The sequence below is a fragment of the Otolemur garnettii genome, unplaced genomic scaffold (genome assembly GCF_000181295.1).
Source record: "Otolemur garnettii isolate 467f Iridium unplaced genomic scaffold, OtoGar3 scaffold00001, whole genome shotgun sequence".
Taxonomy (NCBI): domain Eukaryota; kingdom Metazoa; phylum Chordata; class Mammalia; order Primates; family Galagidae; genus Otolemur; species Otolemur garnettii.
Window position 1 is genome coordinate 46,766,839 of NW_003852396.1, and position 27,532 is coordinate 46,794,370.

Here is a 27,532-nt window from a genome sequence, read left to right on the forward strand (position 1 = left end):
GCCGGGAGAGGGGCGGGTGACGAGAAGACCCCGGCAATGGTCGGAATTGGCGGCGGGAGGAGGGACGCTGAGGAGCAGGGGCCTCGGGGGCGGGGCAAGTGGGGGCGGAGTCTACGGGATGGGAGGGGCAGGCCCTGTGGGGGTGGGGCCGGCGCGGGGACCGTGAGTGGCTGGCAGAGGCCGGCAGAGGAGCGCGCGGGTTGGAGGGTTGGCGGAGGAAGCGGCGGGAGGCCAAGTTCTCAGGCCTCCGCGACCAAGTAGCCAGTCCAAGTCGCCAGCTCTGGGAGTGCCGTGGTGTCTCCTCCTCCGGCCTCTTGTCTCCCTCCCCTTGCACTCTTTATTTTTAGAAATAATTCCAGAGAGGTGCACTACGCTCCACAATTCCCAAAGCTTCTCGTTTCTGTCTCTCGACGTCCCACACCAACCCACGGGGGCTGACAAGGCAAGGATTGTACCATATCTTTTGACTGGGGTGGAAATTGAGCCTGAGGACTGGAAAGGGCGCTGTCTGGTGTCTTAGGAGGACCTGTCTTGCGCCCGCTTTGGTGTACGTTTGCAAAATCTGGGAGAGCGTCTTGGTAGCTGGTGTCGCGCCCCGCGCCTGGCACCGAGGACACTCTCACCTCGCGACACTAATTTTCAGTAAAATATGTCAGTATTGACTGGGTAATGTCCACCGAACGAACATTTTCATATAAAATGGCTTTATTAAATAAGTACAATTTTCCTGAAAGAAAATGTGGCAATGTCTACTGGGAGTATGGAACACATGGGGTCACATTAAAGATGGTAATCCTCGTTCAGGCAATTAGCCCCTAAATCAACATCCTCTGTGTCGCCAGATGATTAAGGCTCCACCCGTCATTTTGCACGGGAGCACCTGGGAATTGTCTCAGGAAAGCTCTTACACGATTCTTTCCTCTTCCTTCCCTCTATCCCTCCTTGGTGTTTCTGCCTGTAAGACCGCTTGAGGGCAGCGCCTCAACTTGGCCGCTCCAGCCTGTGGCATCTTGAAAACATGGCCGTACTAGGAAAAATGCATCTTTTTTAGAGAAGCAAAGCAGCTTTTCATTCTCCAGGGACCTCAATGTGCAAAAACTTTACCATGCCTGCTGTTTCAGAAGAATGGGCTTTTATTGTTTTGAGGATTCCTTTTAAGCATGTATAATGGGATGTAAAAATAAGGCCCTTCCCATCTCAGTTTTGGAGGAGACTTGAAGGAAGTAAGTGCCAGTTACTCCCACATTATAAAGAGAGGGGCAACACCATCAAAGCAGAAGTTGGAAACCATGTCTAGAAACCAATGTGTGACTTCCAATCTATGAAAAAGACTGGAAAGGCTAGAGAGAGTTCTAACAGGATATGTGGATCGCTGTTGTCAATGTGGATCCCATTTAGCACTTACCTAAGGAAAGGTACTTCTGAGCAGAGCCACTAAGAGTTTGGGACTCAGGAAGGCTACTGTCCAATTCATGCTGACAAATCCCAGGGCTTGTGCCTACATAATGCTCTGATAGTTGAGGAAAGGGAGATTGATGCTTTGGGCAGGTATTTCATGCCCAGAGTTTTTTGACTGAGTATCTCCCATGCATGCGCATTGGCTGGGGAACGGTGTTAAGCCCTGTCCAGAGGAATTTCTAGAGGGGTAAAGTAACACCCACACCATAGCTGACCACTAAATTTCCTTGAGGCTGAGAAAGATGAATTCAACAGCCCAGTCGGAAAGGTAAATATACACCATACACCTACATCAAGAGATCCTGAGATCTACAGAATCACTGGTCTTCTGACAAAGTTTGGTAGACCTAAAAAAAGAGAGAGAGAGATCCTGAAAAATAAGGAGGTGGAGAGGTCTTCCAAAACACACACAAGAAGGAGTTAGCATTAAATACTCACCAAGGACAGAAAACACTGATGCTGATTCACAGCGGTAGGAGAGCAAAATGAATTTTCCTACTCCTTACCTCTCTCTCCTTCCCACTACCACGCCCCAATCCAGGGAGAGTCCAAGACATCCTAATGAGTGTGGAAGGAGGAGAAGGAAGAAGCTAAGCACACCCCTTCTTTCTCAGTTCCAGAGGAGGAGAAAAGCTTTAACCTTACAATTTGATTTTTGTGAATTTTTACCAAGGACTGGACTTTTTATATTAAAATGAGAAAGAGAGAGATTAGAAAAAACTAAGTACTTTTTATTATCTCTGAGTAAGCAGAAAACAAGAAAGCAACCTGAGAACTACCTGCAGAGCCAGTTTTAGTAAAGGGTCTGGGAGAATGCAACTGTCTTTGGATTTCACCCCTTGAATGTACATGCATCAATACTTTACCCTACAGCTATATTATATCCCTTAATACAATTTCTTGGAAGTATTGAGATGTTGCGGGTATTTCAACTATGTACGTGCCAGTGAGGAGTTCATCCCATGACTAGCCTCATTGAATTGCAATTCTTAAATGGGGCTAGATTTAAAATGTTCAATGATTTCACTTTCAGATGCCTCTTCTCCTAAGAGGAAAGCATATTTGAAACCACACAGACAACATTTCTGTACTATACAGTTTAGAAAATTTTTTCTATTTAATTATTTTACTTGATCCCCCTCCCAATAATACTAGCTTGATAAATGTTGTTAGGATCATTATTTTATGGATGAGAAAAACGAGGCTCAAAGAAATCAAATGAGTTACTCCAAGGTCAGTTTTTCACCTTTGATAAAAGAAGATTAGCTAACTGGAAACCAATATTCTCACTAAAAACAACTAGAAAAGCTGGCAGAAAATATTTTTAAAATCTGTTTCAAGTCATTGAAAAACTATCAAAATAGCAAGAACTTACAGAGCCTAGATCTGGAAACTGAGAGATTATATTTGGCACTATTTTTCTTCTTGAAGCACTTACTAATTAGCAAGCAATGTCTTAGAGGCTAAGAAATGGACCAAAAGCAGCAGCTGGGAAACTGAGAAGTAGAGCAGTACTTTTAGCAATCTTGCAGGCATTGAGTGAGGGGACAGGACAGTGAGTGAAGGAGAGGACAAAAGTAGGAGTCTGGGACCCCCAACAAGAAGCCCTGGTACATAGTCATAGCTTGGGATCCCTCAAGTTCTACACCCAGAAGAGTAGAGGTGAACTGGAAATAGACCAGCCCTCACAGAGACTGAAGCTCAGCTTCTGACTGGCTCAATCCGTAACAAGACTAAGAAGATTTTGGCAGGCCATTATATGCTGCCCGCTAGAAGGAAAACTTAATCCCTTCTTAAAGAAAATAGCTAAGGGGGAATCTCTGATTAAGAAAGTGATTATATGAATGATTCGTTAGGCATAGAAAATAAGAGTTTTGTTTTGTTTTTTTAACAAAGTCATCTCATGGCATAATTTCTCCAATAACCCAATATGGTAGAATTAGCTCATTTTACAGATAAGAAACATGAGATTGAAACTTTACCAAGAACTCTGAAAAGCTGTTACTAGACTTCGGGTGTGTTTGGCTTCTGTCTCATATCTATAGGCTTTTTAAAAAGTATAATGGAATTCTTAAACTAATAAAATTGCTAATATAAATTTGAATCCATTTTTAATGTATATTTGACAAAAAATACATGTTAAGGACATAAATTTTGTGTTCATTTATTATCCAGTTGAATAACAAACTTATAAATCAAAAATGTATATTACCCAGTAAAACAAAAGATTAGACTGAAATACACCACGATATACACTTCCTAGAAATCAATATATAAACTTTATTATATGTTCTTTTAGTGAATTCCAAGATTTTTTTCTTTTTTCAATTTGGAAGCCTACTTAAAACGAATAATGAGTCTGTACATTTTGGTATGTCATTATTACTTGTATAACTCTGAATGACAAAATATTCAGATAAAGAAACATAGGCATGCTGACAATCAGCTTTTGGGCTTCCTTTAAAAAGTCAGGAGGACAATGTATACCGTTTAGATGATGGGTACACTAAAAGTCCAGACTGAGGCTAGGCAGGATGGATAATGCCTACAATCCTAGCACTCTGGGAAGCAGAGGTGGGTGGACTGCCTGAGCACATGACCAGCCTAAGCCAGAGGGAGACCTCACCTCCATCTCTAAAAAATAGCCAGGCATTGTGGCAGGCGCCTATAGTCCCAGTACTTGGGAGGCTGAGGCAAGAAAATCACTTGAGCCCAAGAATTTGAGATTGCTGTGAACTATGACACCATGGGATTCTACTGAGGGCAACAAAGTGAGAGTCTTTGTCTCAAAAGAAAAAAAGCCCAGACTGAAATACAATTCATCCATGTAACCCCAAACCACTTATACCCCAAATCTATCAAAATAAAAACAAAAGTCAGAAGGATGCCTTTTATGCCTACTATGCCTCCAAGTCATGATTTACTGATTAAGAATTATGAACCAAGATTTTAGTTTAATTCTCTTCTCATATTTGAATAATTATTGACATATTCTTAGATGCTTTAAAGACATATATTGTAAATGCATGAAAATTCTAAGACTCTCAGGACTCCCAATTTACCAGTCTCACAAACCCAGAGGTTAGAAGAAAGCTCTGAAATCTATCATTGAATATTTCCATTGTTCTGAAGCTGCGAATTATAGGGTTATACCCTTAACATTTATTTTAGTGCACTATAGTCATAGACTGATTTTAAACACTATCATTTTAAAATTCAACAACTATGATTCTTCACCATGATCAAAGATATATGAAAATAACCAGATACAGTATGCATAATTTGCTGTTATTTGCTATCTATTATAATTTGCTTACAATAGATTTCCTTGCAACCAAATTAACTATAAATCAGCTAATCAATATTTCAAATGACTTCAGATTTGCTAACAGATCTCTTTACTATCAAATATATTCTTAAGAGTTGATTAGCTATTAAAATGTATATGTATCATAAAAATCTGAAATAGCATGAATTATTCTTCCATATTCTATGTCTTTGCATAATATGAAATGAAATACATTTTTAAAGTTTTTCATAATTTCTTTTGAGGTCAAAAAAGTGTTAAAAGTTTGAGTAGTCTGTGGAAATAAAACATATTAAATACAATTTGATTATTAATATGAAGAAATAAGAGTACAGTTTTTTAAGTAGCTAATTAAGCCTAGAAAACAGACTGGAAAATATTACATTTAATATACTATTAACAGAAATTAGATCACTAGGAGAGGAAGCTGATCAGGTGGGATATTCATAGGCCTTTTATATCTACTATGCCTCCAAGTAATGATTTACTGATTAAGAATTATGAACCAAGATTTTAGTTTAATTCTCTTCTCATATTTGAATAACTATTGACATATTCTTAGATGCTTTAAAGGCATATATTTTAAATGCATGAAAATTAGGATTCTAGATTCCTTTTTGGACCTGTTGAATTTGAGATGCTTGGGAAGGCTGCCACATTGTGCAACCCCATTTCATATTCTTAGCCTAGTCTTAAGTATTATTACCCAATCAACCTTTCCAGACTTAACTACTCCTGTGTCCTCACAAGAAACTACACTTAAAACTGGACTATTGCCCTTTGCTAGGTACGCTGCAAGTACAAAGGCCCCTATCCTTATGCTCATGGTAGAGACAAAGAAAGCTAGTCTCCATAGGTTTAAGTGTGTGAACGTAATAGAGCTCTGCACAAATTCAGCAATAAGAAACAGATACTTTAGAAATACAGAGATCTCAAGTAACAATATGGATCAGCCCTATAATTCTCCTCAAGGTATTCCAAGTGATCATAAAGGTCATTTTACTCAAGAAGGAATAGGGAAAATAAAGTTAAACTGAGAATTGATCTATCCATTGGGTTAAACAACTTCAGTATTAAAAATAGATGATGAGTCATTGAATGGTATATAAATTATTACACTTAAACTATTACTGAAAAAAATGGGTGGTGAGTAGAATATCCAGGTATAACTTTTCAAAGACTACTGATTCATGAAAGAATGGACTAGAGAATGTTATTTGTCCAAACGCTGCTGTCTCTCCACAATCAGGTTTTCAAAAAAAGTGAGAGTTGGCCCAGACGCCTCTAAATCGATGCTCAGATCTTTCTGGATTAGAACTGATGACTGTCAGATACTCAGCTGCCTGCTGGCCTTAGCAAGAGCATCACTGATGACATCGAGATCGTGCCGCAGCTCGTCCATGGCGCTGGTTATGCTCTTGGTGTCTTTCAGGATCTGAATACTCCGAGTATATGGGTTATACTTCACTCCAAATGGACGCTTCATTGTTTTGGTAAATTCTCTATTTAAGAAAACAAATAAGAGACAATCCGTTTCTAGAGGGTAAATGATGAAAACTAAGAAACTGAAGACCTATTTCACACACTAAGCAAAAGACAAGGCTTTGTTAGATATGTATGCAACCAAACTGATCCACTTCTCTGTACCACATGTGCAGAGCCATCCTAGAATTCCACACAAGTGGAAAACCTAAAGTATTCATAGATACATCTACCCTGGAATTACTGGGGAAAGATCCTATAAATATCTTTATTAATAATTTATTAGTTTATATCATACATCTCCTAACTACAGTAAAAGCAACCAACCACACAATAGCTCTATCATTAGGCATAAAATTGTGTCATTATAACACTTGTCCACATAGCCACAGACCCCTCAGTAATGCCTTATAACTATACCTACACACATGTAAGCTGTGTGTGTGTAACATACAACACACATATACACACATACCTCAAACAGGCCAGATAGGGTGCTGACTCCTGCAGATGGATATTCCTTTTGCTTAGAATACTTTCTTCTCAAATGACCTAAATTCTACCCTTTCTTTAAGCATTAAAGTTCTTCTTTTATCAAACCACCATTTGCACCTCTCATTTGACACCCCTACAAACAATTATGTTCAGGACCCCTAGAGACAACAGTACATAAGTAGGATCTGAAATCCAGTTTGCAATTCACCTGGTCTACCCTATCATCTGTGCTTGAGGAAGTGTTGCTAGTATTATAATTTCATTCTGTGCATGGCATAACTCCCCAGTTAATGGTAAATTCTAGAAGAGAAGGACTATGTCTATCTATCCTCAGCATCACAATGTGACCTCAGGAGCTCTTTCACCAAATATTGTTTCATTGATTCTGTTCCTCAAGTCTTTCCCTTTCTACTTTACAGGTGAATGGCCTATATACCTCTGGCCAAAAAAGCTATTTGAGAGAGAGCAGTGAAAAGACTTTGTGCAGGCATACTTGTGAGAAACTGAGGCAGAATCTCATATGGCCAGGTTGGTTGTGGGCATAAAAACCCCCTGACCTAAGGTCGGCCTGGTTGGTTGCGGGCGTAAAAACCCGATTTAAAGCCCACATGGGAGCAGAGGCTTGCAAACAAGTTTTCTGTATGTCTTAAAAATTTCTTAATTATGCCTTGCTTGAAATTGAAGTAACTGCCTCCAACAGTGAGGCCAGCAGGGCAGGTATTCAATCCACCCTCCTTCTCCAAGCCTCAGACTTCATCAGATAAGAACAAAAGAAGTAATGGCTGGCATGTTCTCCATTAAGTCATGTTAAAAGGATTATGTTAGATAAAGTGATGTCAGTTAAACCTTAGATTACTAGGGAGGAGCTACTCAGAAGATAGTCACAAGATGTTTATTCATGAGATGGATTATGGATTGTAATATTAATGAAGTCATTGATGTACAGTGAGCATGTGCAGAGGGATTGTAGTGAATATTAATGAGGTACAGTGCTCATGTGCACAGCTAACTATTTAAACCAAGAGTAAAGAAACCAACTTGCCACTCGCCTTGAGAGAGCAGTGGTCCCTGGCTGTTTAGGCCAGGAGAGAAATAAAGAAGTTGTCACATGCTGGAGAGAGCTGTGAACCCCTTTATTTAAATATACAATTTCAATATGCAGGTTTATGCTCCACAGCGCTGCTTCTCTGTGAGACTCTAATGGCAACACTACTTCTTCTTTCTTAGGCAAGGCTTTTGTTTTTACCAGAAATATTCCAAGAACCTCCTAAAAAATTTCTCTGCCCCCAATATCCTCCTTTCTTAACCACACACTTAACTGTTCAATGAAGAATAACTTGGCACTGAACACATCTTCTATATTTTTCACTGTCCTTACCGTTCTTCATGCTATCTCTAAGCCTAAAGCTTTATACATCTAAATACTATCTATCCTTCAAGTTGTTTCTCAGATGCCCCTAAGTGTTCCCTGTTGCCCCAGCTGGAATAAATTGCTCTTGAAGAAAACGCAGAACAGAATTTCATCTATATTATTCTAAGGTTCTTGTCACTTTCCATACTGTTACATAGTAATTTGTATATAGTTTGTTTTTCCCATTAGACTATAAACTCTTTGATTAGAAGAAATGAAAAAAACCAATTTCTCAGCATAGCTGATTTATATTTGCAATTACACAAAATCAGTATATGCAACATACTCTAAATATTTGTGGTGAAAAGAGGTATTTTACAGGCAGCATGCTCCTAGTGGGCTCCAAATTATCTAGCTGCTTACTTCTGAGACATGTTACCATCCTTAGGCCTATGTTTTGCAGAAGAAAATGAAGGCATGAGGAAGATATTCTTTACCTCATTTTTTCCTTTGCATCTTCAAAACTTTCAGATACAAAGTAGACATCCTGAAAAGTTGTGATGAGACATTCCTGTTTGCAGGTAATCTTGGGATCAAAGGGCTTTACTTTGGCATGTCCAGAAAGTGCATGCTAGAGGACAAAGAGTCAGTGGATCAAAGAATAATGTCTATTTTCACAGATCACACAACTGCCATAATTGGCACATCTCTGAACTTACTACTAGTGCAACGGCTCCAACCTACAATTCCAAACTTATTTTCTACAGTTCTATTCAGTCTGCAAAACAAATCTGGCCTCTTTCTATATCAGCACTTCTCAACTTCGAGCAAAGTCAATGGTTTGCTATTCCCCGTAAAAGTCCAAGATCATCGCCATGGCTTTGTTCTCTCTTCTTCAAACCAGAGGCACCCGAGGATCTTTATTTATCTCATTTTCTACAGTTCTATTCAGGCTGCAAAACAAATCTGATCTCTTTCTATATCAGCACTTCTCAACTTCAAGCAAAATAAATGGCTTGCTATTCTCCATAAAAGTCCAAGATCATCTCCATGGTTTCGTTTTCTCTTCTTCAAATCAGAGGCACCCGAGGATCTTTATTTATCCCTGCATTATGGTCCCTACTTTCTACCCGACACTAATTATTCCTTTACATAAATGTACCCACCACCAGGTGCTCCTTGACAGCAAAACAATACCTTGGACAGTGTTTTGCACACATCCACCATTCAACAAACATGAGTTCATTTATTCACTGGATAAGTAACACATCTCAAAGAATTCTCTAGAAATTATAAAGCTATTGCTAGCGTACAGGAAATGATAAGGAAACAATAAGACTTTGTAAGCACAGGCTTTAAATACTTTTTGTTTAAAAGATTATTATACACAGTAAATCTCCATAGTTGACCACTTACCTACGATGATCACCTCCTTATGGTGACCTAATTTTCATAGACCAGACATGCACCACATGTATGTATCAGTACAGTAGGTCTAGTTTCTTTCTTTTTTTTTTAGACACAGTCTCACTTTGTTACCATTGGTAGAGTGCCGTGTCATCATAGCTCACAATGTCAAAGGCTTGGACTCAAGTGATCCTCTTGCCTCAGCCTCCCAAGTAGCTGGGACTACAGGCACCTGCCACAGTGCCCAGCTATTTTTAGAGACAAGGTCTTGCTCTTGCTCAGGTTGGTCTTAAACCTGTGAGCTCAGGCAATCCACCTCCCTCAGCCTCCCAGAGTGCTAGGATTACAGGCGTGAGCCACTGCACGAGGTCTTAGACCTAGTTTCTTATTATTGACCACATTCGTATGTTGACCAGTTTGTTACAGTTCCTTGGGTGGTCAACTTATAGAAGTTCTACTATACATATATATGCATACATGTATCAGAACACTTTGCAAAAAGAAAAATGACTTCAAGTAATGATTACTACCACCCCAAGTATTTTCCACAGTAAGCTCTTGTACAAATACAAAAACTATTTCAAATTATATCAATTATATTAGATGAATACGGTTATATACAAAGATTTACCACTCTTACTTTGAGTTCACTGATGGAAGAAAGTAAGCCAGCACCGAAGACTCTTAGCTGCCCATCTTGTTTACATAGCCCAAACTCCACAGTGAAAAAGTAGCACTGTAAAAGGACATAAATGTTACTGTCATATCCTGAATAACTCAACTCAAATTACAACTCTTAGTCATTGACCCAAAGTACCCTAGAATAAAGTCCTACACCCCAGCCTAGTTCACAACTCTGACCACAATAGGGCCTCATTCTAAACCAGCACTTCTCAAACTTTAGTTCTAAGGACTCTTATATACTGTTAAAAATTATTGAGGACCTCAAAGATCTTTTTCTTTTCTTTTTTGGTATAAGTTATCACTAGCTATATTAACCATATTAAATATGAAAACAGAATTTTTTTTTTTTTGAGATAGAGTTGCCCTCGGTAGAGGGCCGCGGCATCACAGCTCACAGCAAACTCAAACTCTTGGGCTTAACTGATCCAAAAGGTTCTTGCCTCAGCCTCCCAGGTAGCTGGGACTATAGGCACCCACAACAATGCCCAGCTTTTTCTGGTTATAGTGGCCTTATTGTTTGGCAGGCCCGGGCTGGGTTTGAACCCGCCAGCTCTGGTGTATGTGGCTGGCGCCCTACCCACTGAGCTACAGGCGCCAAGCCAAAACCAGAAAAATGTTTAATGTTTACTAATTAATTTTAAAATATAATAAACTCATTTTAAACTAATAAACTACACAGATACTCATACACCCCCAGTTGAGAACTGCTAATCTATTCAGCTATTTCCAGATTTATACCGTTGCCAGTTTTTGAACAGCCTCTTCTGAAGCTCCAAGGGAAGCCAAGCCAATTTCTTGGGAGAACTGGGCAAAACTCGGTTCAGCCAAAAGTGGGACGTGACCTAAGAGTTCATGGCAGGTATCTCTGAAACAAAGGTACAAGTGTGTCACACTGTGATGTGTTTAACATAAATGCACAATCAACCATTCAGTCAAATCAAAATCCAGTCTTGTCTTCTAATTGATTAGTTGTTGATAATTTGGTAGCAGATCACAAAAGACACTAGGCAAATACTAATGTTTTTTGTTCAAAACTGTGTCCACTCACAGACACATGCATATAAATGCACATCAGATAGCAATAGACATCCACATCTTCCTCAACCCACCACACACAGCCAAATCAGGTCTCTGCTCTGATGTCACCTTCTCAACAAGGCCTTCCCCCATCACCCTTTCCAAAACAGCAACCCATACCCCTCTACCCACCCACATATCCATCCATCTCCTTTCCCTTCTTTATGTTCCCGCATGGCACTCTTCACAACCTGACATAACATACATACATTTACTTATTTATTATCTTATCTGCAAGGTCTATGAAGACAGAATTTTTTATCTTAATTTTTTCAGTGTTACATTCCTATGCTTTGACCAGCACCTGGCACCTAACAGGTTATCAAAATTAATAATAATTATTATTATTTTTATGGCTAACATATACAGAGCATAGATCATGAATTGTATGCCAGGCACCGTTCTAAATGCTTTACATGTGCTAGTTGAAAACCTCACAAAAACCAATGAGGTAGGTGGCATTATTATAATTAAACATTTGATGAATGAAGGGCTGATGTAGAAGTACTTACGGCTCTGGGGTATACAGAGGATCTGAACTGTGTCTCACATACTGAGTGCAGTGAAAGACTCGAAAGGCTAACCCTGATAAAAAATCTCTTGGTGATAAGTAACCAGCCACGGGACGGATGGAAAAACCAGTACGCTCTGCAAAGCAAAAGAGAAAGCAGAGAAAATGGACACCAGAACGGACCATTAACTGCAGCATTTTAATTCCACCAGAGGTACTGAGTAACACGTTGATGGAGGACATGGATACTAAAATTCATCATATGTGTACTAGGGGAAACTAATGACTAAGCACTTACCAGGGCCAGGCAATGAGTAAGACTTTTCATATGTCACATCTCCTTTCATGATTAGAACATGTGCTAAGGATTTTTCTTTTTCTTATGACAACTATAAAACAGAGAGGCTCAGAGACTCAATAATGTGCCCACGGTCATACGGTAGTTGATGAAGACAGAATGAGAATCCACATCTCCTTATGCTGTCCTACCCCTTGCTGTTTCCCTAAACGGTCGATAATATCTCCTAGATAATCTTACTTTCTTTATATAAAAACTCACGAGATCTATTAATTCAGATCAGAACCATTTCTGAATCCATGCCATTTTTAGTAAAGGATTTCCTTTATTTTATCTAAGCTAGATGGTGCTCACCCATCCCCAACGCCCGACTGCAGACATACTATAAAAGGGGCCTGCTACTAGGTGTCAGTGGCTCAAGAGACTATTGTACAGTCTTATTTTACAGAAAATTCCAAATCTTCACAACTCTGGTACTTGGACACTCCTGTTCTGCTGGGCAGACTGCACTATCCAATAGAACTTTCCAAAATGATAGAAATGTGCCATGTCTATGCTATCCAGTAACCCAACTACTAGCCACATGTAGATATTGAGTATTTGAAATGTTGTTAGTATGACTGGGGAACTAACATTTCAATTTAAATTTATTATAAATATTTAAAATTTAAACAACTGTATGTGTCTAGGGGCTACCGTATTTGATAGTGCAAATAGCCCCTTCCACATGACATTTTGTTTGAATTATCTTTCATTTTGATGTCTCTATTTGACACTTGTCTTTGACAAACCTTCAGCAATGCATTCCGCAGCCAGTCCAGGTTCCAGACCCCAAAGGATGACTTTCAGTTTTGTCTCTGTAGCAAAACATTTCCTCCAAATCTCAGGCAAATTTGATTTTACAATAACTGCTGTAATACACACTTGTCTATCTTTATAAGTCCAGTGGGGTCATACGCATCGATTCTCTATCATCTTAAATCACTATTTGTTAAAAGTTTAGTTTTTGTAGGAAACATGTACGTGATTTCTGCCCTTGTAGAAAACTATATTGCCCTTTCTTGTTTAGTTCTTTTTAGTTTTGTGGATAGTTGTTGAATACTGAGAATTAACTCAAAAACAGTAATTTCAGATCATGAAGGAAATAAGCTAAACCCCCTTTGAGTCAAAAACCTACATTCTTCCCCACCTCCTACTAAGGCAATCTGTTGAGATGCTCTGCTGAGATAAAAGGGAATATTTATTTTGTAAATATTATAGATCCTGGAGATCACTGATTAATCATTTTACTATTTATACAGTTCGAAATAATAAGGAGGCCTAAACCAAAAAAGTATGAAGAACTAAAAACAAAATTATCCTTATCCTTTGTTTATGCCTGTACCAGCACAATATCTTTCTTGTAAGAATAATAGAATTTTAGTGTGAAAAGGAGCATCAGGGCAGTGCCTGTGGCTCAAAGGAGTAGGGCGCTGGCCCCATATACCAGAGGTGGCAGGTTCAAACCCAGCCCCCGACCAAAAACTGCAAAAAAAAAGAAAAGGAGCATCAATCCTCCCCAAGATACTTGAATCTCCTCTTCCACATCCCAGATGAGTAAATGTGGAACTTTTGCGTCAACACCTCCACAGATGGGGAACTAACTATCCCATAAGCTGTTCTATTTTCAAATGACTCTTTTAATAAAATATTCTCCATTTTGAACCAAAACCTTGCAGTTTCTATCCAATAGACCTTTATTTTAAGGTTACATAGCAATCCCTCTATTATATACGATGGCTTTCAAATATTTAAATAAATCTATACCATTCCCTTATTGCAGCCCAATTCATAATTGCTAAGTCATGGAAGAAGCCCAAGTGCCGATTGACCCATGAATGGATCAATAAATTGTGGTATCTGTACACCATGGAATATTATGTAGCCTTAAAGAAAGATGGAGACTTTACCTCTTACATGTTTACATGGATGAAGCTGGAACATAATCTTCTTGGCAAAGTATCCAATGTACTCAGTCTTACTATGAAACTAATTTATAGCTTTCTTATGAAAGTTATAACCCAATCATAGCCCAATAAGAAGGGGAAGGGGGAGAGGGAGAGGAGGGGGGAGGACGGGTGGAGGGAGAGTAATTGGTGGGACTACATCTATAGTGTATCTTACAAGGGCACATGTGAAATTTACTAGGTGTAGAATATAAATGTCTTAACACAATAACTAAGAAAATGCTGTGAAGGCTATGCTGACCAGTTTGATGAAAGCATTTCAAATTGTATGTAAAACCAGCACATTGTACCCCATAATTGCATTAATGTACACAGCTATGTTTAATTTTGAGAGAGAGAGAGAATCTATACCATTCCCTAAATCACCAAGTTAAACCCTCTATAAGTCCTTCAGATTTTACTTAGGTAATACATTTTCAAATCTCCTTATAATTCTGTTCATTTTCCTCTACTCTCACTCCCTGATTACCCTTCTTCAAATGTGGTACCAAATCCTGGATCCAAACATCTAGAACAGAGGACCGGAGAATTCTGACCTCCCACATAACTAAACTTTATTTCTTTATTTAAAATGCTGTCATGATCAAAACGGAGTTTAACATTTTCTTTACAAAAAAGTGAATTAGCTTACTACCTCTTAAAAAGTTTGAGACATCTTCCAGTTGTGGGATATTGTCTTCCCGATAGCCGCAATATTTAGAAAGTAAAGGTAAGTTTTTGAGATACTCTCTACAAGCGTGGGTTGGGTAGAGTTTGTTGAGCTCTCGGAACACGGTTCCCCAGGTCTTAATCTCCTCTTCAGTGAATTCAATCTTAGGAATAGGGTCTCCGCTATTGTGATAAAGGGTAGGAATTGTTTTAATTAGCATTGAATAAACAATAACACTTATTTCCCTATTTACTAAACGAACACAATTTATTCTGTTCACTTATTTTATGATCTTGAAGTTGGGTCTGTTATTTGTATGCTATACTTACTGTTTATAGTTCATAGCCAAGTCCGCAAAATACTTCCGTCTTTTACGGTAGACATTGTCTTTGAAACCCTGTTAATTAAAGATATGGTTTTAAATTTCCATACTAAAAAATATTTGACAAATGTTAATTAGGAAACATTTCATTTTTACTAGACTTATCACATCAAAGGGTTATATAATTGTTACCCTGAACAAGCATTGTTTACAGATTTATGATCATTTTTATTTTAAAGTAAATGCTACATGGCAGTTTTATATTCTAGTGGCTACAAAAGTAAGAGATACTGTAGATACAAAGATTATTATAGTGGCCACAAAGTTAAAAATAAGAAAATACTGTAGATATAAAGATTAATATACTGGCCACAAAGTTAAAAATAAGAAAATACTATAGATATAAAGATTAATATACTGGCCACAAGTTAAAAATAAGATACTGTAGATACAAAGATTAATATAGTGGCCACAAAGTTAAAATGAGAAAAATGCCACCCCAGTTAAATACATGGCTCTTTCCCAAGGTGAGGTCTTTTTCTTAATCATTGACTACATCTTCAATTATATTTACCTATAATAGTAATTAACAATAAGAGTAACTAACAATATTTGAAATGGTGACAACTGAATCAAGTCTTATGTTTTATCACAAAATGGTAACATGTTTCTCATTTGTGGAAGTAAATGGTGATAATAGTTAAAAACAGGAATTTTTAAACTATTTTTTAACTAATTTTTTTAACTTTTTTTTAACTAATTTTTTTTAATACTGGAATTTATACTTATGAAAAACATTTAAGAAAATATAGACAAAATAAGAAATCAAAAATCAAAGCTCAGGAGAAAATACTCCTCCCCAAAAAATTTTAAAATAGGAAAGAAAGGGAAACCTGATTTAAAAGAGTGTAAGACTCATCTCTTTACTATGGATCTTCACTATGGATTTATGAACCCTATTATGTACCCACCTTGTGCTAAAATCTGGAGGAAAAAATATAAATAAAACACAGTCTAGGGCTTCAAGGAATTTACATGAACCAGTTATGATGAAACAATATGATCGGTGCTTTATCATATTGATGATATGCACAGAATGCCATGAAAACTCAAAAAACGAACTCATAAGCCGGTGTGTAAAGAGCATAACGTGGCTTGGGAAAGCTCAAGGCTTTCGCAAGGCTGACTCCTGAGCTAAGACACAAAAGAGGGGTAGAGGTGGCACCATGATGGAAAAACATCTTGAACCTAACAAAATGCAAGCAATCCAATGTTGCGGGAGCTGGGAGAGTGAGGTGGAGCCTGTTGAAGAATAGGCAGGGGCCTGCAAGCTGAAGGTCAGCTACGGAGATTAGACTTTAGCCTTGGGTAATGGGAATCCATTGGTGGTTTGCTTGTTTTTGTTTTTGTTTTTGTTTTTTGCTTGTTTGCTTTTTAAATAACAACTTTATTGAGATATCATTCATATACCATAAAATAACCAGTGGTTTTTAGTATATTCACAGAGTTTAGCAAAAATCTCCATTGTCTGATTTCAGAAAAATTTTATAACCCCAAAAAGAAACACCATACTCATTAGCAATCACTCCCCATTCCCCTATCCCCACTCTCAGCCTCAGGCAACTAGTAACCTACTTTCTCTTTTTATGAACTTTCCTATTCTGGGCATTTCATATAAATGTAATCATACACTATGGGGCCTTTTATGACTAGCTTCTTTCACTTATCATAGTATTTTCAATCAAGGTTCATCCATGTTGTAGCATGTATCAGTATTCCGTGGCTTCTTATGGCAGTAATATTTCATTGTATAACTATACCTAACTTGATTCATTCATCAGTTGATGAACATTTGGATTGTTTCTACTTTTTTGCCATCATGAATAAGGCGGCTATGAACATTTGTGTGTAAGTGCTCGTGTAGACACAGTGTCACTTATCTTAAGTGTATGCCTAAGAACCAATGGTGATTTGGAGAGAGGAGGATAATAGTAATATTGAGGTTTTAGAACATTCTAATGACTATGAGGAAGATGGATTTGAAGGTGGCAAGGCTGGAGACAGGGAGATAGTTAAGGGATATGGTAGTAGGAATGAAGAAGGAAAAATTTAAGAAATATATAGGAGGTGAAAATCACCAGGACTTGGAAGTAGATGAATAAAAATAGTATATTCACCTTTCCATAAGCATGCCTAGATTTTCTTGCCTCCAAACATGTGCTCATATTGTTCCCTCCTGAATTGTTCTTCCTGTCCGTCTCCTACCTGTTGGGATCTTTTCGGGCCCTCTTGAAACATTGCCTTTCCCTGATTTCGTCAACTAGAAGGGTTTGCCCTTTTATGTATATTTTGTAATAATTTGTTCATGTCACTTAGCACACTTTTTACATTTTATCTCGCATGTGTTTATTTATATATGTGTGCTTTAGCTTTTCAACTAGATTGCTAGCTACCTCCTTTTTGTTTGTTTTTATTTATTTATTTATTTATTTATTTGAGACAGAGTCTCACTATGTTGCCCTCAGTAGAGTGCTGTGGCATCACAGCTCACAGCAACCTCAAACTCTTGGGCTTAAGCAATTCTCTTGCTTTAGCCTCACAAGTAGCTGGGACCACAGGTGCCCACCACAACACCTGGCTATTTTTTGGTTGCAATTGTCATTGTTGTTTTAGCTGGCCCAGGCCAGGTTCAAACCCTCCCGCCTCAGTGTATGCAGCTGGCACCCTATCCACTGAACTCCAGGCACCAACAAGCTAGCTCCTTTTGGACAAGTACTACAGTTAATTGCAATAGCTACTAAATGAGATTATAGAATAGATAAACGGATCAGCTGGTGGCTGTCTAAGGTAGTATAATGTTATGTTCACAGAGCTATTAAGTGAGAGAAAGTAAATTAGAGCCCTGGTGCATGGAACTTCACAATTGCACTCTTTTCTTTCCTCCCCTCCCAAGAACCTGGAGCTTTCTAAGTAAGCCTAATGCTGTGGATTTACAATTCTCCAACTCTTGCCTGTACTGTACAACTTCCCAAGTAAGCACCATCCTATTTCATCAACTGCCTAATAAACCAATCATGATGGCAGCGTGGGTGGTAAGTCTCGACCACCTTTATTTGTACTTCTTCCGAGTAACCCACCTCCATCGTAACTACAAACACTATCTTCATTTTCGTATAACCTTTGGAATAATTCTCAATAATAGGAAGGCTGGGGATGGGACAGCTGTTTTAGAGTTGATGAAGTCAGATGCTTTTCAGGCAATAAGTCACAATTCCACCAATATGTAGCTCTAGCAGTGCTCTATGAAATCTAGGTTAAAACGCATTTTTTCTATTAAAAATACTTTCTTCTTAAAAAGTTGCCCTTAATTTTTAGTTGGCTTTAAATTATTTTCATAAAAAAATTATGTAAAATATTTACAGGATGGTCTGCATCTAGCTCAGATCCATACATCAGAACTCTGTTGGCACAATGATCCAAGTCAGAAATCTTCTTTGGGAACCAAGGAACAGTTTCCATACCTGAAAAAGGCAAAAATCACTACAAGTTGAAGAGACAATCTTAACTAGGGCAATAAGGAAGAAGACATTTACATACTGAGATTTTTAAGTTCAATTTGTTTATGGAGGCAAAATTTATGCAAGTTATATAAACGAACTGCTCTATTTCTAAGAAGTAAATTTTTTCAAAATTTGGGGCTTTAAAATTTTTTCGAGTCTTCAGTTGATTTCCTAAGTGTTGGAGAAATACTGTACTTTGGTAATAGATCAAAAGTGTAAAAAACTTCAAGCTACACGTTTAGTTATCCTACCAAAGCACAAGAAGAATGTAGAACTTGGTTACATTCCAAGGTGCAAATTTAACAAGAAATTGGAATATTTATTTCTGTTGATGAAAAGTATCTTAGAGATCATTTATGGCTTTGCCACCTCGATCTTCTCACTGTTCCACAACATACAGCCCTCATAGATTCTGGATTTTTGCATATGCTCTTCCTCTGCCTGGAATTGCCATCCCACTCCCACTTCTTACTCCACCCTTCCCACCCTTCTGTTTTCCTGAAAATATTCTCATCTTTCAAAATGAATGAGACCTCCTCATTCTGCCAAGCTTTACCTAACCCTGTAAGTAGGGCTAATTCTCTTCCTCTGGGTTCTGGTGACACTGTGTCTCTAACTCTGTAAAGGCTTTTACTATGTTGTATTATGTTTCTGTTTATATGTCTGTCTTTCACAAAAGACTGGGAATGACAGCAGGGAAGAGACTATATTTTTGCATATTGTAGTAAAAATATCTAACACAAATGGGTGTACCCTAAATATTAACTGAACCACTTAGCCATCTGTAAAACTCTTCATCTTATAGATAAGGTAACCAAACTCCAGAGAAGTAATTTACTCTAGGTAACTCACTTTTTTTTTCTTTTTGAGACACAGTCTCAATTGCCTGGGCTAGAACACAGTGGCATAATCATAACTCAGTGCAATCTCAAAATCCCAGGCTCAAATGATCTTCCTGCCTTAGCCTCCCAAGTAGCTAGGACTACATGCATATGCTGCCACACCCACCTAGCTAACTTTTCTATTTTATAGAGACAGGGTCTTGCTATATTGCTCAGGCTAGTCTCAAACTTCTAGCCTCAATCTCTCCTCCCCTCTTTGCCTCCCAGAGTGCTAGGATTACAGGTGTGAGCCACTGCACCTGGGCCCAGGATAACTCACTCCTAATGGAAGACAGGACTAGAACTCAATCCTTCTTCCTCCAGTGTATTGTTCTTCATACTCAGGAGTGACGTTCAAGAGATTTAACAATAAATACAACATGGGCAATAAGCACTCAAAATAGAAACCAGCAGAGTCCTAGGCTCCGGCTCTGCCACATGTTAACCCTTTAGTTGTTAATGATGGGCATTGGACTCTCAGGGCAGGATATGAAACAACAGAGCCTTCAGGCACAGTGGGGAGCTCTAGAGGGCCCCAGGGAAGCAGCTCTTTGCCAGCCAGAAATGAAAATCTGTCAATAGTTTAATAATTATGCATCTATATGAATATATAACAGATGAATATCAGCCCTGATTAGAGAGTATTTTAGATTGACTACTACATATAAAATATAAAATGTGGCTAAATTATCCATTTATCTTTTGCCTCAAGTAAACTACAAGGAGTTTTTCACAAATAGAGATCTTAGCCTATATCTTTGCTATCTGAGCTTCTGAAATTTTAGGAGTCTTTAATGCATTCTCATTTGTTTGTGGTGGGAAGGGAGACAGGAAGGAATGCTGTATGTAGTATATTTTATATCACAGTTGTCAACATTCTTGATATATTCAAATTTTCATTTATTATCTGCTAGATGCTAAGCCTGTCAGGGACTGTGAGTTACTAAGGAAGCACTCAGGGATTGTGTGCTGGAGGTTTGCAAAATCAAAAAAGGCTTGATGATTTGAAAACTAAATGATAAAAATAGATTTCTGACGATTCTGACCTCTTTCAGATACTCAAGATTTCCTTTCCACTTCACTTACATTTGATCAATGTTGCTTTATCATTTTTCTTTGGTATTTTGAGCAATTATATTTTGTGTTCCCTTCACTACTTTACTGTAGGCAATTTGGAGAAACAGTGGATTTTTTTTTAACCCTCATGTCTTCAAGATAAATACCAAACTGGATACCTATTAGGTACTCCATCTTCTAAGCACTATTTTTACTTTTCTTTGCAGTTTTTGGCCATGGCTGGGTTTGAACCTGCCACCTCCAGCATATGGGGCTGGCACCCTACTTCTTGAGCCACAGGCACCACCCCGATTTTACTTTTCAAACTTACCATCTTCCTTCACAGTAAAATTATCTGGTGGATTCACAGAAAGAACATTAGTATGAGACTTCAACAGATGAAAAATATCATTCAGTTGTTCTCTGTTGATGTCACAGTCAACAAAAATCTCAAATTCAGAGTTTCTTCTCTTTGATTTTCGGGACTCAATATGCAACAGGTTCACATGCTTCTCCTGTGAAAGGCAGAGGGTAAATGTTACATGTCAGTGCCTCAGGCATTAATAGTCTTTGAGAAGATTACTTTAGTTACGACTAAGAATCTATTTCATATTTGTTAAAATAGCGAAAGGGGAAAAGGGCTGTTTTTGGTGCTATTAACAAATAATTTAACATTTCCCCCTTAAATGTTATGTACTATTCAAAAAGTATGCAAAATTCATCCCATCCTCCAGAAACCAATAAAATAACAACAATTAGAAGTCCTGCAGATTGTTAGAATTCAAATCAATATAATAAGTCTCCTAATAAAAAGAATCTTCTGAAAAGTCTCACAAACATGGGGTGGCGCCTGTGGCTCAGCTGGTAGGGTGCTGGCCCCATATACCAAAGGTGGTGGGTTCGAACACAGCCCCAGCCAAACTGCAACAAAAAATAGCTGGACCTTATGGCAGGCGCCTGTAATCCCAGCTACTTGGGAGGCTGAGGCAAGAAAATCACTTAAGCCCCAGAGTGTGAGGTCCCTGTGAGCTGTAATGCCATGGCACTCTACCAAGGGTGACATAATGAGACTCTGTCTCAAAAAAAAAAAAGAGGAAAGAAAGAAAAGTCTCACAAACAAAAGCTAGTTTTCAAAAAGTAAAACTAATGTTAGTCCTTAAGTTTTGCACGTTTCCTTTGCAAAAAGTGCACTTAATAAACTCAGAAGAACAGCTTGAATACAGAGTATTTAATACCTCAAATCTCTTAAGCTACAATCTTAGTAACCAGCTGAATCAGATTGCTTCTTCTGATCTCTTCCATTTCAGCCTGAGCTGGGGGTACCATGTCTGTGAACCTGGAGGAGGAGGTTATGTTCTCTTACTAGTTTGCTTAGCTGAGAAAAAGCACTGTGGTCATAACAATGAAATGTGAGAACCAATCAACCAATAGGTTTTTTTAATCTAGAAAAATGAGAAGGTTAGAGCAGATGATCTCCTATACTAGTCAGTTCACTCCAAGATAACTTAGTAAACAACTATGTAGCCAGGTAAGGGCCATGGAGAACACAAAGAAGGCTGAGACATGTAAGGAATTTACAGCCTCTGGCCAGAGGATAAGTAAAATGGGTGAATGCACACCCAGAACACCATGCAGCTGCTAGACAGATGAATGAGATATACACGCAGCAGCATGGGGAGATCTTAAAAACAGTGTTGAGTGGGGGAAAAGTTTAGAACACAATGCCATTTATATAAAGCAATAATACCTGCACACACAGAAGCTCTATATATCCTAAAATAAACATAAAAATAGTTCAATGTACGTATCAAACATATTACAGGACCAGTCCTTCAAAAGAAAGAAAAGCAGGTAGAATGGAAGAATGAAATAAGAAATAAAACAGGAGGACATTACACAAATCAATGATAGTCTACATTTGATTTAATGAGTGTGATTAACTCAGACTTCTGTACCAAAAGCTAACAAAAAAATTTAATGGAACTTAGGAGTGAAGAGAGATTAATCAAAATATTGCTGTCTTTTCTCCATAAGTTTTACAACACTAAGGTATATGACTTATAGTACATATAGTTGTTTTATTTTTTTTTTTTTTTTTTTTTTTTTTTGAGACAGAGCCTCAAGCTGTCCCCCTGGGTAGAGTGCCGTGGCATTACAGCTCACAGTAACCTCCAACTCCTGGGCTCAAGCGAGTCTCCTGCCTCCGCCTCCCAAGTAGCTGGGACCACAGGCGCCCGCCACAACGCCCGGCTATTTTTTTGGTTGCAGCCGTCATTGTTGTTTGGCGGGTCCGGGCTGGGGATTCGAACCCGCCACCTTAGGTGTACGTGGCTGGCGCCTTAGCCCGTTGAGCTATAGGCGCCGAGCCCATATAGTTGTTTTAAACCATGCACAATACTTTGAGCAGAAATTTTTAAAAAGTGATATGAGAAGAAATATAGGTATCTTATTTAAGGACCCAAAAGTAATCTATAGAATAACTAAAAATAATAATATAATTATCAAATTTTGGGAGGATTGGAAGGGGGAAGAGAAGGAAGTGGTCTCAGTTTCATTGTTCGTAACAGAAAGTAAACATCGTGTAAAGTTGATAACTCAAAAAGAGATATAAGAGAAACATTGAGAGTTTATGAATTCACCACCAAAAGAACTAAAGAACAGACATAGTTAAAAGAGGTTGCCTCTGGATGGATCTAGAGAACATCCTCTTAGTAAAGCATCAGAAGAATGGAAAAGCAAGCATCCAATGTCCTCAATGCTAATACGAAACTAGGAGATGAACAACTACACACCCACATGAGAGAAAAACACAGTTAAATTCAAGAGGGTGGGGGAGGGACGAAGGAGGGAGGGGGTAGGAGAGACAAGGTTTGGTAAGCTCTCACCAAACTGGCACAAGGTAGGGGCATTGCAGGGGTATACGGCACACCTCCTGGGTGAAGGGCCCAACTACAACTTGAACTTACTTAACAAACGCAAACAAGGTAATGTAATCATAGGTACACTTACATTAATCTAATTTTTTTTGCAGTTTTTGGCCGGGGCTGGGTTTGAACAAGCCACCTCCCGCATATGGGGCCGGTGCCTTATTCCTTTGAGCCACAGGTGCCACCCTAATCTAAAATTTTTAAAAAGGGACGATAGATATATGTGTTCGGTTGTATAAAATAAAATATTTTACTGGTAAAATATGTAAGTATAATAAAACAAAAAGACCGGCTGGACACAGTAGCTCACACCTGTAATCCTAGTATGCTGGGAGGCCACGGTGGGAGGATCCCTTGAGCACAGGAGCTTGAGACCAGCCTAAGCAAGAGTAAGACCCCATTTCTACTAAAAATAGAAAAAATTAGCCAGGTATCATGGTAGGGGACTATAGTCCCAGCTCCATGGGAGGCTTAGGCAGGAAGATCACTTGAGCCCAAGAGTTTGAAGTTGCTGTGAGCTATGATGACGCCACAGCACTTGAGCCTGGGCAACAGATTAAGACTGTCTCAAAAGACAATTTTTTAAGAAAAATATGTTGTCTCTAAGAAGTGGGACTACTGAGGACACTGTGTTGGGTAGGAAATATGATGCTTTCCATCATAAACCTTTCTAGACTATTTGTTTACATTTAAATGTTTAATTCTTTGAAATATTTTTTTCAAATGGCCATATAATACGTAACATGGTTATAAATTTGATTTTTAGAATAGCTAACATCTATCGATCATTTGCTATCCTAACCACTTTACTAGTAACTCTACCAGTTCTTACAATGACCCTATGTGGTAGGTAAGTTTTCTCATTTTATAGACAAAAAAACTGAGGCGCTGAGAGATTAATTAATTTTCCCATGACCACCAGCTGACAGGTGGCAGAGCAAGGATCTGAAACCAGGTGTTCTGTCTCCACAAACTTAACCACAGTGATGTTCTAGTAGCATAATTTAATGTATTGCCTGCCTTAGGACAAGCAGTTTGTTTATACTTCTTGAGTCCTGTAAATAACACATTTTTGAGTCCCTGAGCCCTTTAACTTGGTTAGGTCCACCAGTTCAATGCTGTCACAGTAACTGGTACTTCTCTTTCATGTCACGTTCACATATGTAATTATTTACTTACTTTTTATTTTACTTACTGTCTGCCTTCCCCACTGGGTTATATGCTCCATAAGGTCAGACACAAGGTTAACTTTGTTCAATATCACATCCTTATAATCTAGGGTGGTGCCTGGCACATAGTAACTACTCAGTCAATATTCCTATTCTGCCTGACTGATTCATATTTTCTGGTGATAGATTTATGGAAGCAGAACTACTGCATCAAAAAATATAAAAATAGGCTCAGCACCTGTGGCTCAAGCAGCTAAGGCGCCAGCCACATATGCCTAAGGTGGCGGGTTCGAATCCAGCCTGGGCCCACCAAACAACACTAATGGCTGCAACCAAAAAATGGCCAGGTGTTGTGGCGGGCGCCTGTGGTCCCAGCTACTTGGGAGGCGGAGGCAGGAGACTCGCTTGAGCCCAGGAGTTGGAGGTTGCTGTGAGCTGTGATGCCACAGCACTCTCCCCAGGGCGACAGCTTGAGGCTCTGGATCAAAAAAAAAAAAAAAAATATATAAATAAGACATATATATATATATATAAATAAGACATATTACCAGATACTTTCCCTAGATGTTATACAAATTTACTCTCACACTAAAGATACATTTGAGTGCCAAATGCATTGAAGCTCAGATAATATGGGACAAGGGATTGTAGAATCTTTGCTATCTGAAAAATATCACTAAATATATTATGAATATATCATTAAATATATTATTACTATATTATTAAATATATTCTTAATGTCATTAGAAATCATCAATTAGGCCAGGAGTGATGGCTCACACCTATAATCCTAGCACTCTGAGAGGCCAACATGGGTGAATTGCCTAAGCTCAGGAGTTCAAGATCAGCCTGAGCAAGAGCAAGACTTCATCTCTAATATGGCCACACATTGTAGCAGGGACCTGTAGTCCCGGGCACTTGGGAGACTGAGGCAAGAGAATCGCTTTAGTCCAAGAGTTTGAGGTTGCTGTGAACTATGATGCCAGAGCACTCTACCAAGGGCAACAAAGTGAGACTCTGTCTCAAAAAAAAAATCAAATGTATTAATAAAATATGATTAATATATAATCAAATATCAGTAAATTTTTAAATATTTTATTAAAGTAAAATTTATAATTGCTTCTCTGAAATCTATGAAGTAATCTTTTCTCCTCCATTTCTGTATTAGTTATTTGTATCTTCTCTTCTTAAATTGTTAGTATTCTTTGCCCCTTTATTAGTCTTCAGAGATATTTTAGAAATTCCAGTTCTAAAGAAATTTCTGTACCCCATCTCTGAAGAATTTATAGCAAGTTATATTTTAAATACAGTCTTAAAGACTCATTTTTAGAAGAGTTTTACGCAGAAATAGAAAGAGTACTTACCTGGAAAATTTTCAGTGCTCTAATAAGTCCTCCAACTTCATTCCTTAAGGAGAAAATGAGGGTTGCTCTTCCCCTTTCTAAGGAATGGTCTTTGTTCTCCTTATTGTCTTCAATCATGATGAATTTAGAGTAATTCTCTAGAACTAAAATACAGCCTGGTGTGTTAGGACGCGTCTGTAGTCCCAGCTACTGAGGAGACTGAGGCAGAAGGACGACTTGAGCCCAGGAATTTGAGGTTGCTGCAAGCTCTGATGATACTACTGCACGGTAGCCCCAGCAATGGAGTGAGACCCTATCTCAAAAAATAATAAAATAAAATTAAAATAAAGCATGAAAATATAGACAAAGGGCTGAAAAAGAAGCACAACACAGACAATATTTGATAACTATGGGCAAGTTGACCTCTCCACGCTTCGGTTTCTGCACCTTTTATAAAACGTGGATCTGAAGATATGCTTTGCAAAACTCTAATGAGACAAAAATAAGATAAAACACTGCCTAAAATAGTGCCTAGAATGTAATGCAACACATGTTGGTAGTTTTTCCTAAACCAACCCTTCTGTTAAGAAGATGACTCAAGCCCACTGGCTTCTTGCAGTCTTCCCAACTACACTGGGTAGTCTTTCCCTACAAAGCTTACCTCTCCACCCCCCACAATTGTATCACCTCATTGCACCAAATCTTGAATGGCTTCTCCAAATGTTTTATTTATCTATGTCTTCTCTTCTAACAAGGCAGCAGGCCCCTTAAAGCAAGGACAAGGCCTTGTATTTCTCCTGTAAACTCAAGTTTTGGACAGCTCTGAACACAATTAGATGGATAACTGCTAGCCGGGAGAGTTCTGGTTCCATTGTGTTTTCTTTCCTTTCTGCCCACAGAATCCTGTAACACCACAAGCACTAACACCTTTCAATACTGGCCTATTAGTGCTTCAGGATTATATAACAAATCCAAATATGTCTGTACAATAACTCGGTACCAGTGACTTTCAATGGAGAGATTCACACTTGAGAAATAATGCCTGGATTAATAAATGGAAACTGCACACTGAGGATTTATTCTTATTAGTTGTTCCTTATTCAGTCTTCATAATTGTCTGGTTTCACATTGTAGCACTAATGGAATTAACTTTGAACAACTTAAAGCGCTATCCCTGATTCCTCTGTGTTTCATCTGCCCTCACATGGATCCAAGACTTGACAGGACCACTCAGAACAGACACAGTGGTAACAGGAAAGGCTTGGAGCCAGATAGACTGTGTTCTAGTCCCCCACTGCTCAAACTTCACTGCTGGTGGAAGCCTCTCCTAACCTCCCCCAGTCAACTTCCCATAGTGTGGGTTACCATGACACCATATGTCTCCCATTCATCAGTCCAGGCTACATTCTAGCTTTGTTCCTGTATTTGTTTACATTTGTCTTTCCCAATGAGATTGTGAGCGCCATGGCAGCAGGGATCACGTTGCTTTTACTTATCATTTGTTTCCCCAGCAATTGGCACTTAACAGGTACTGGATAGATGCCATTGA

At 38.5% G+C, this 27,532-nt stretch overlaps 1 protein-coding gene across 1 annotated transcript; it reads right to left on the minus strand.

The window, feature by feature from the left end:
• Positions 1–5,661: 5,661 nt before the first annotated feature.
• TPH1 (tryptophan hydroxylase 1) lies at positions 5,662–26,141 on the minus strand. The gene is made up of 10 exons (XM_012801767.1): positions 26,005–26,141; positions 20,876–21,059; positions 18,468–18,568; positions 15,055–15,122; positions 14,711–14,907; positions 11,774–11,909; positions 10,923–11,049; positions 10,141–10,236; positions 8,591–8,724; positions 5,662–6,267 (listed from the first exon to the last, which is right to left on the minus strand). The coding sequence occupies exons 1-10, from the start codon at positions 26,119–26,121 to the stop codon at positions 6,093–6,095; spliced, it is 1,335 nt and encodes a 444-aa protein (XP_012657221.1). The 5' UTR covers positions 26,122–26,141; the 3' UTR covers positions 5,662–6,092.
• Positions 26,142–27,532: the final 1,391 nt, after the last annotated feature.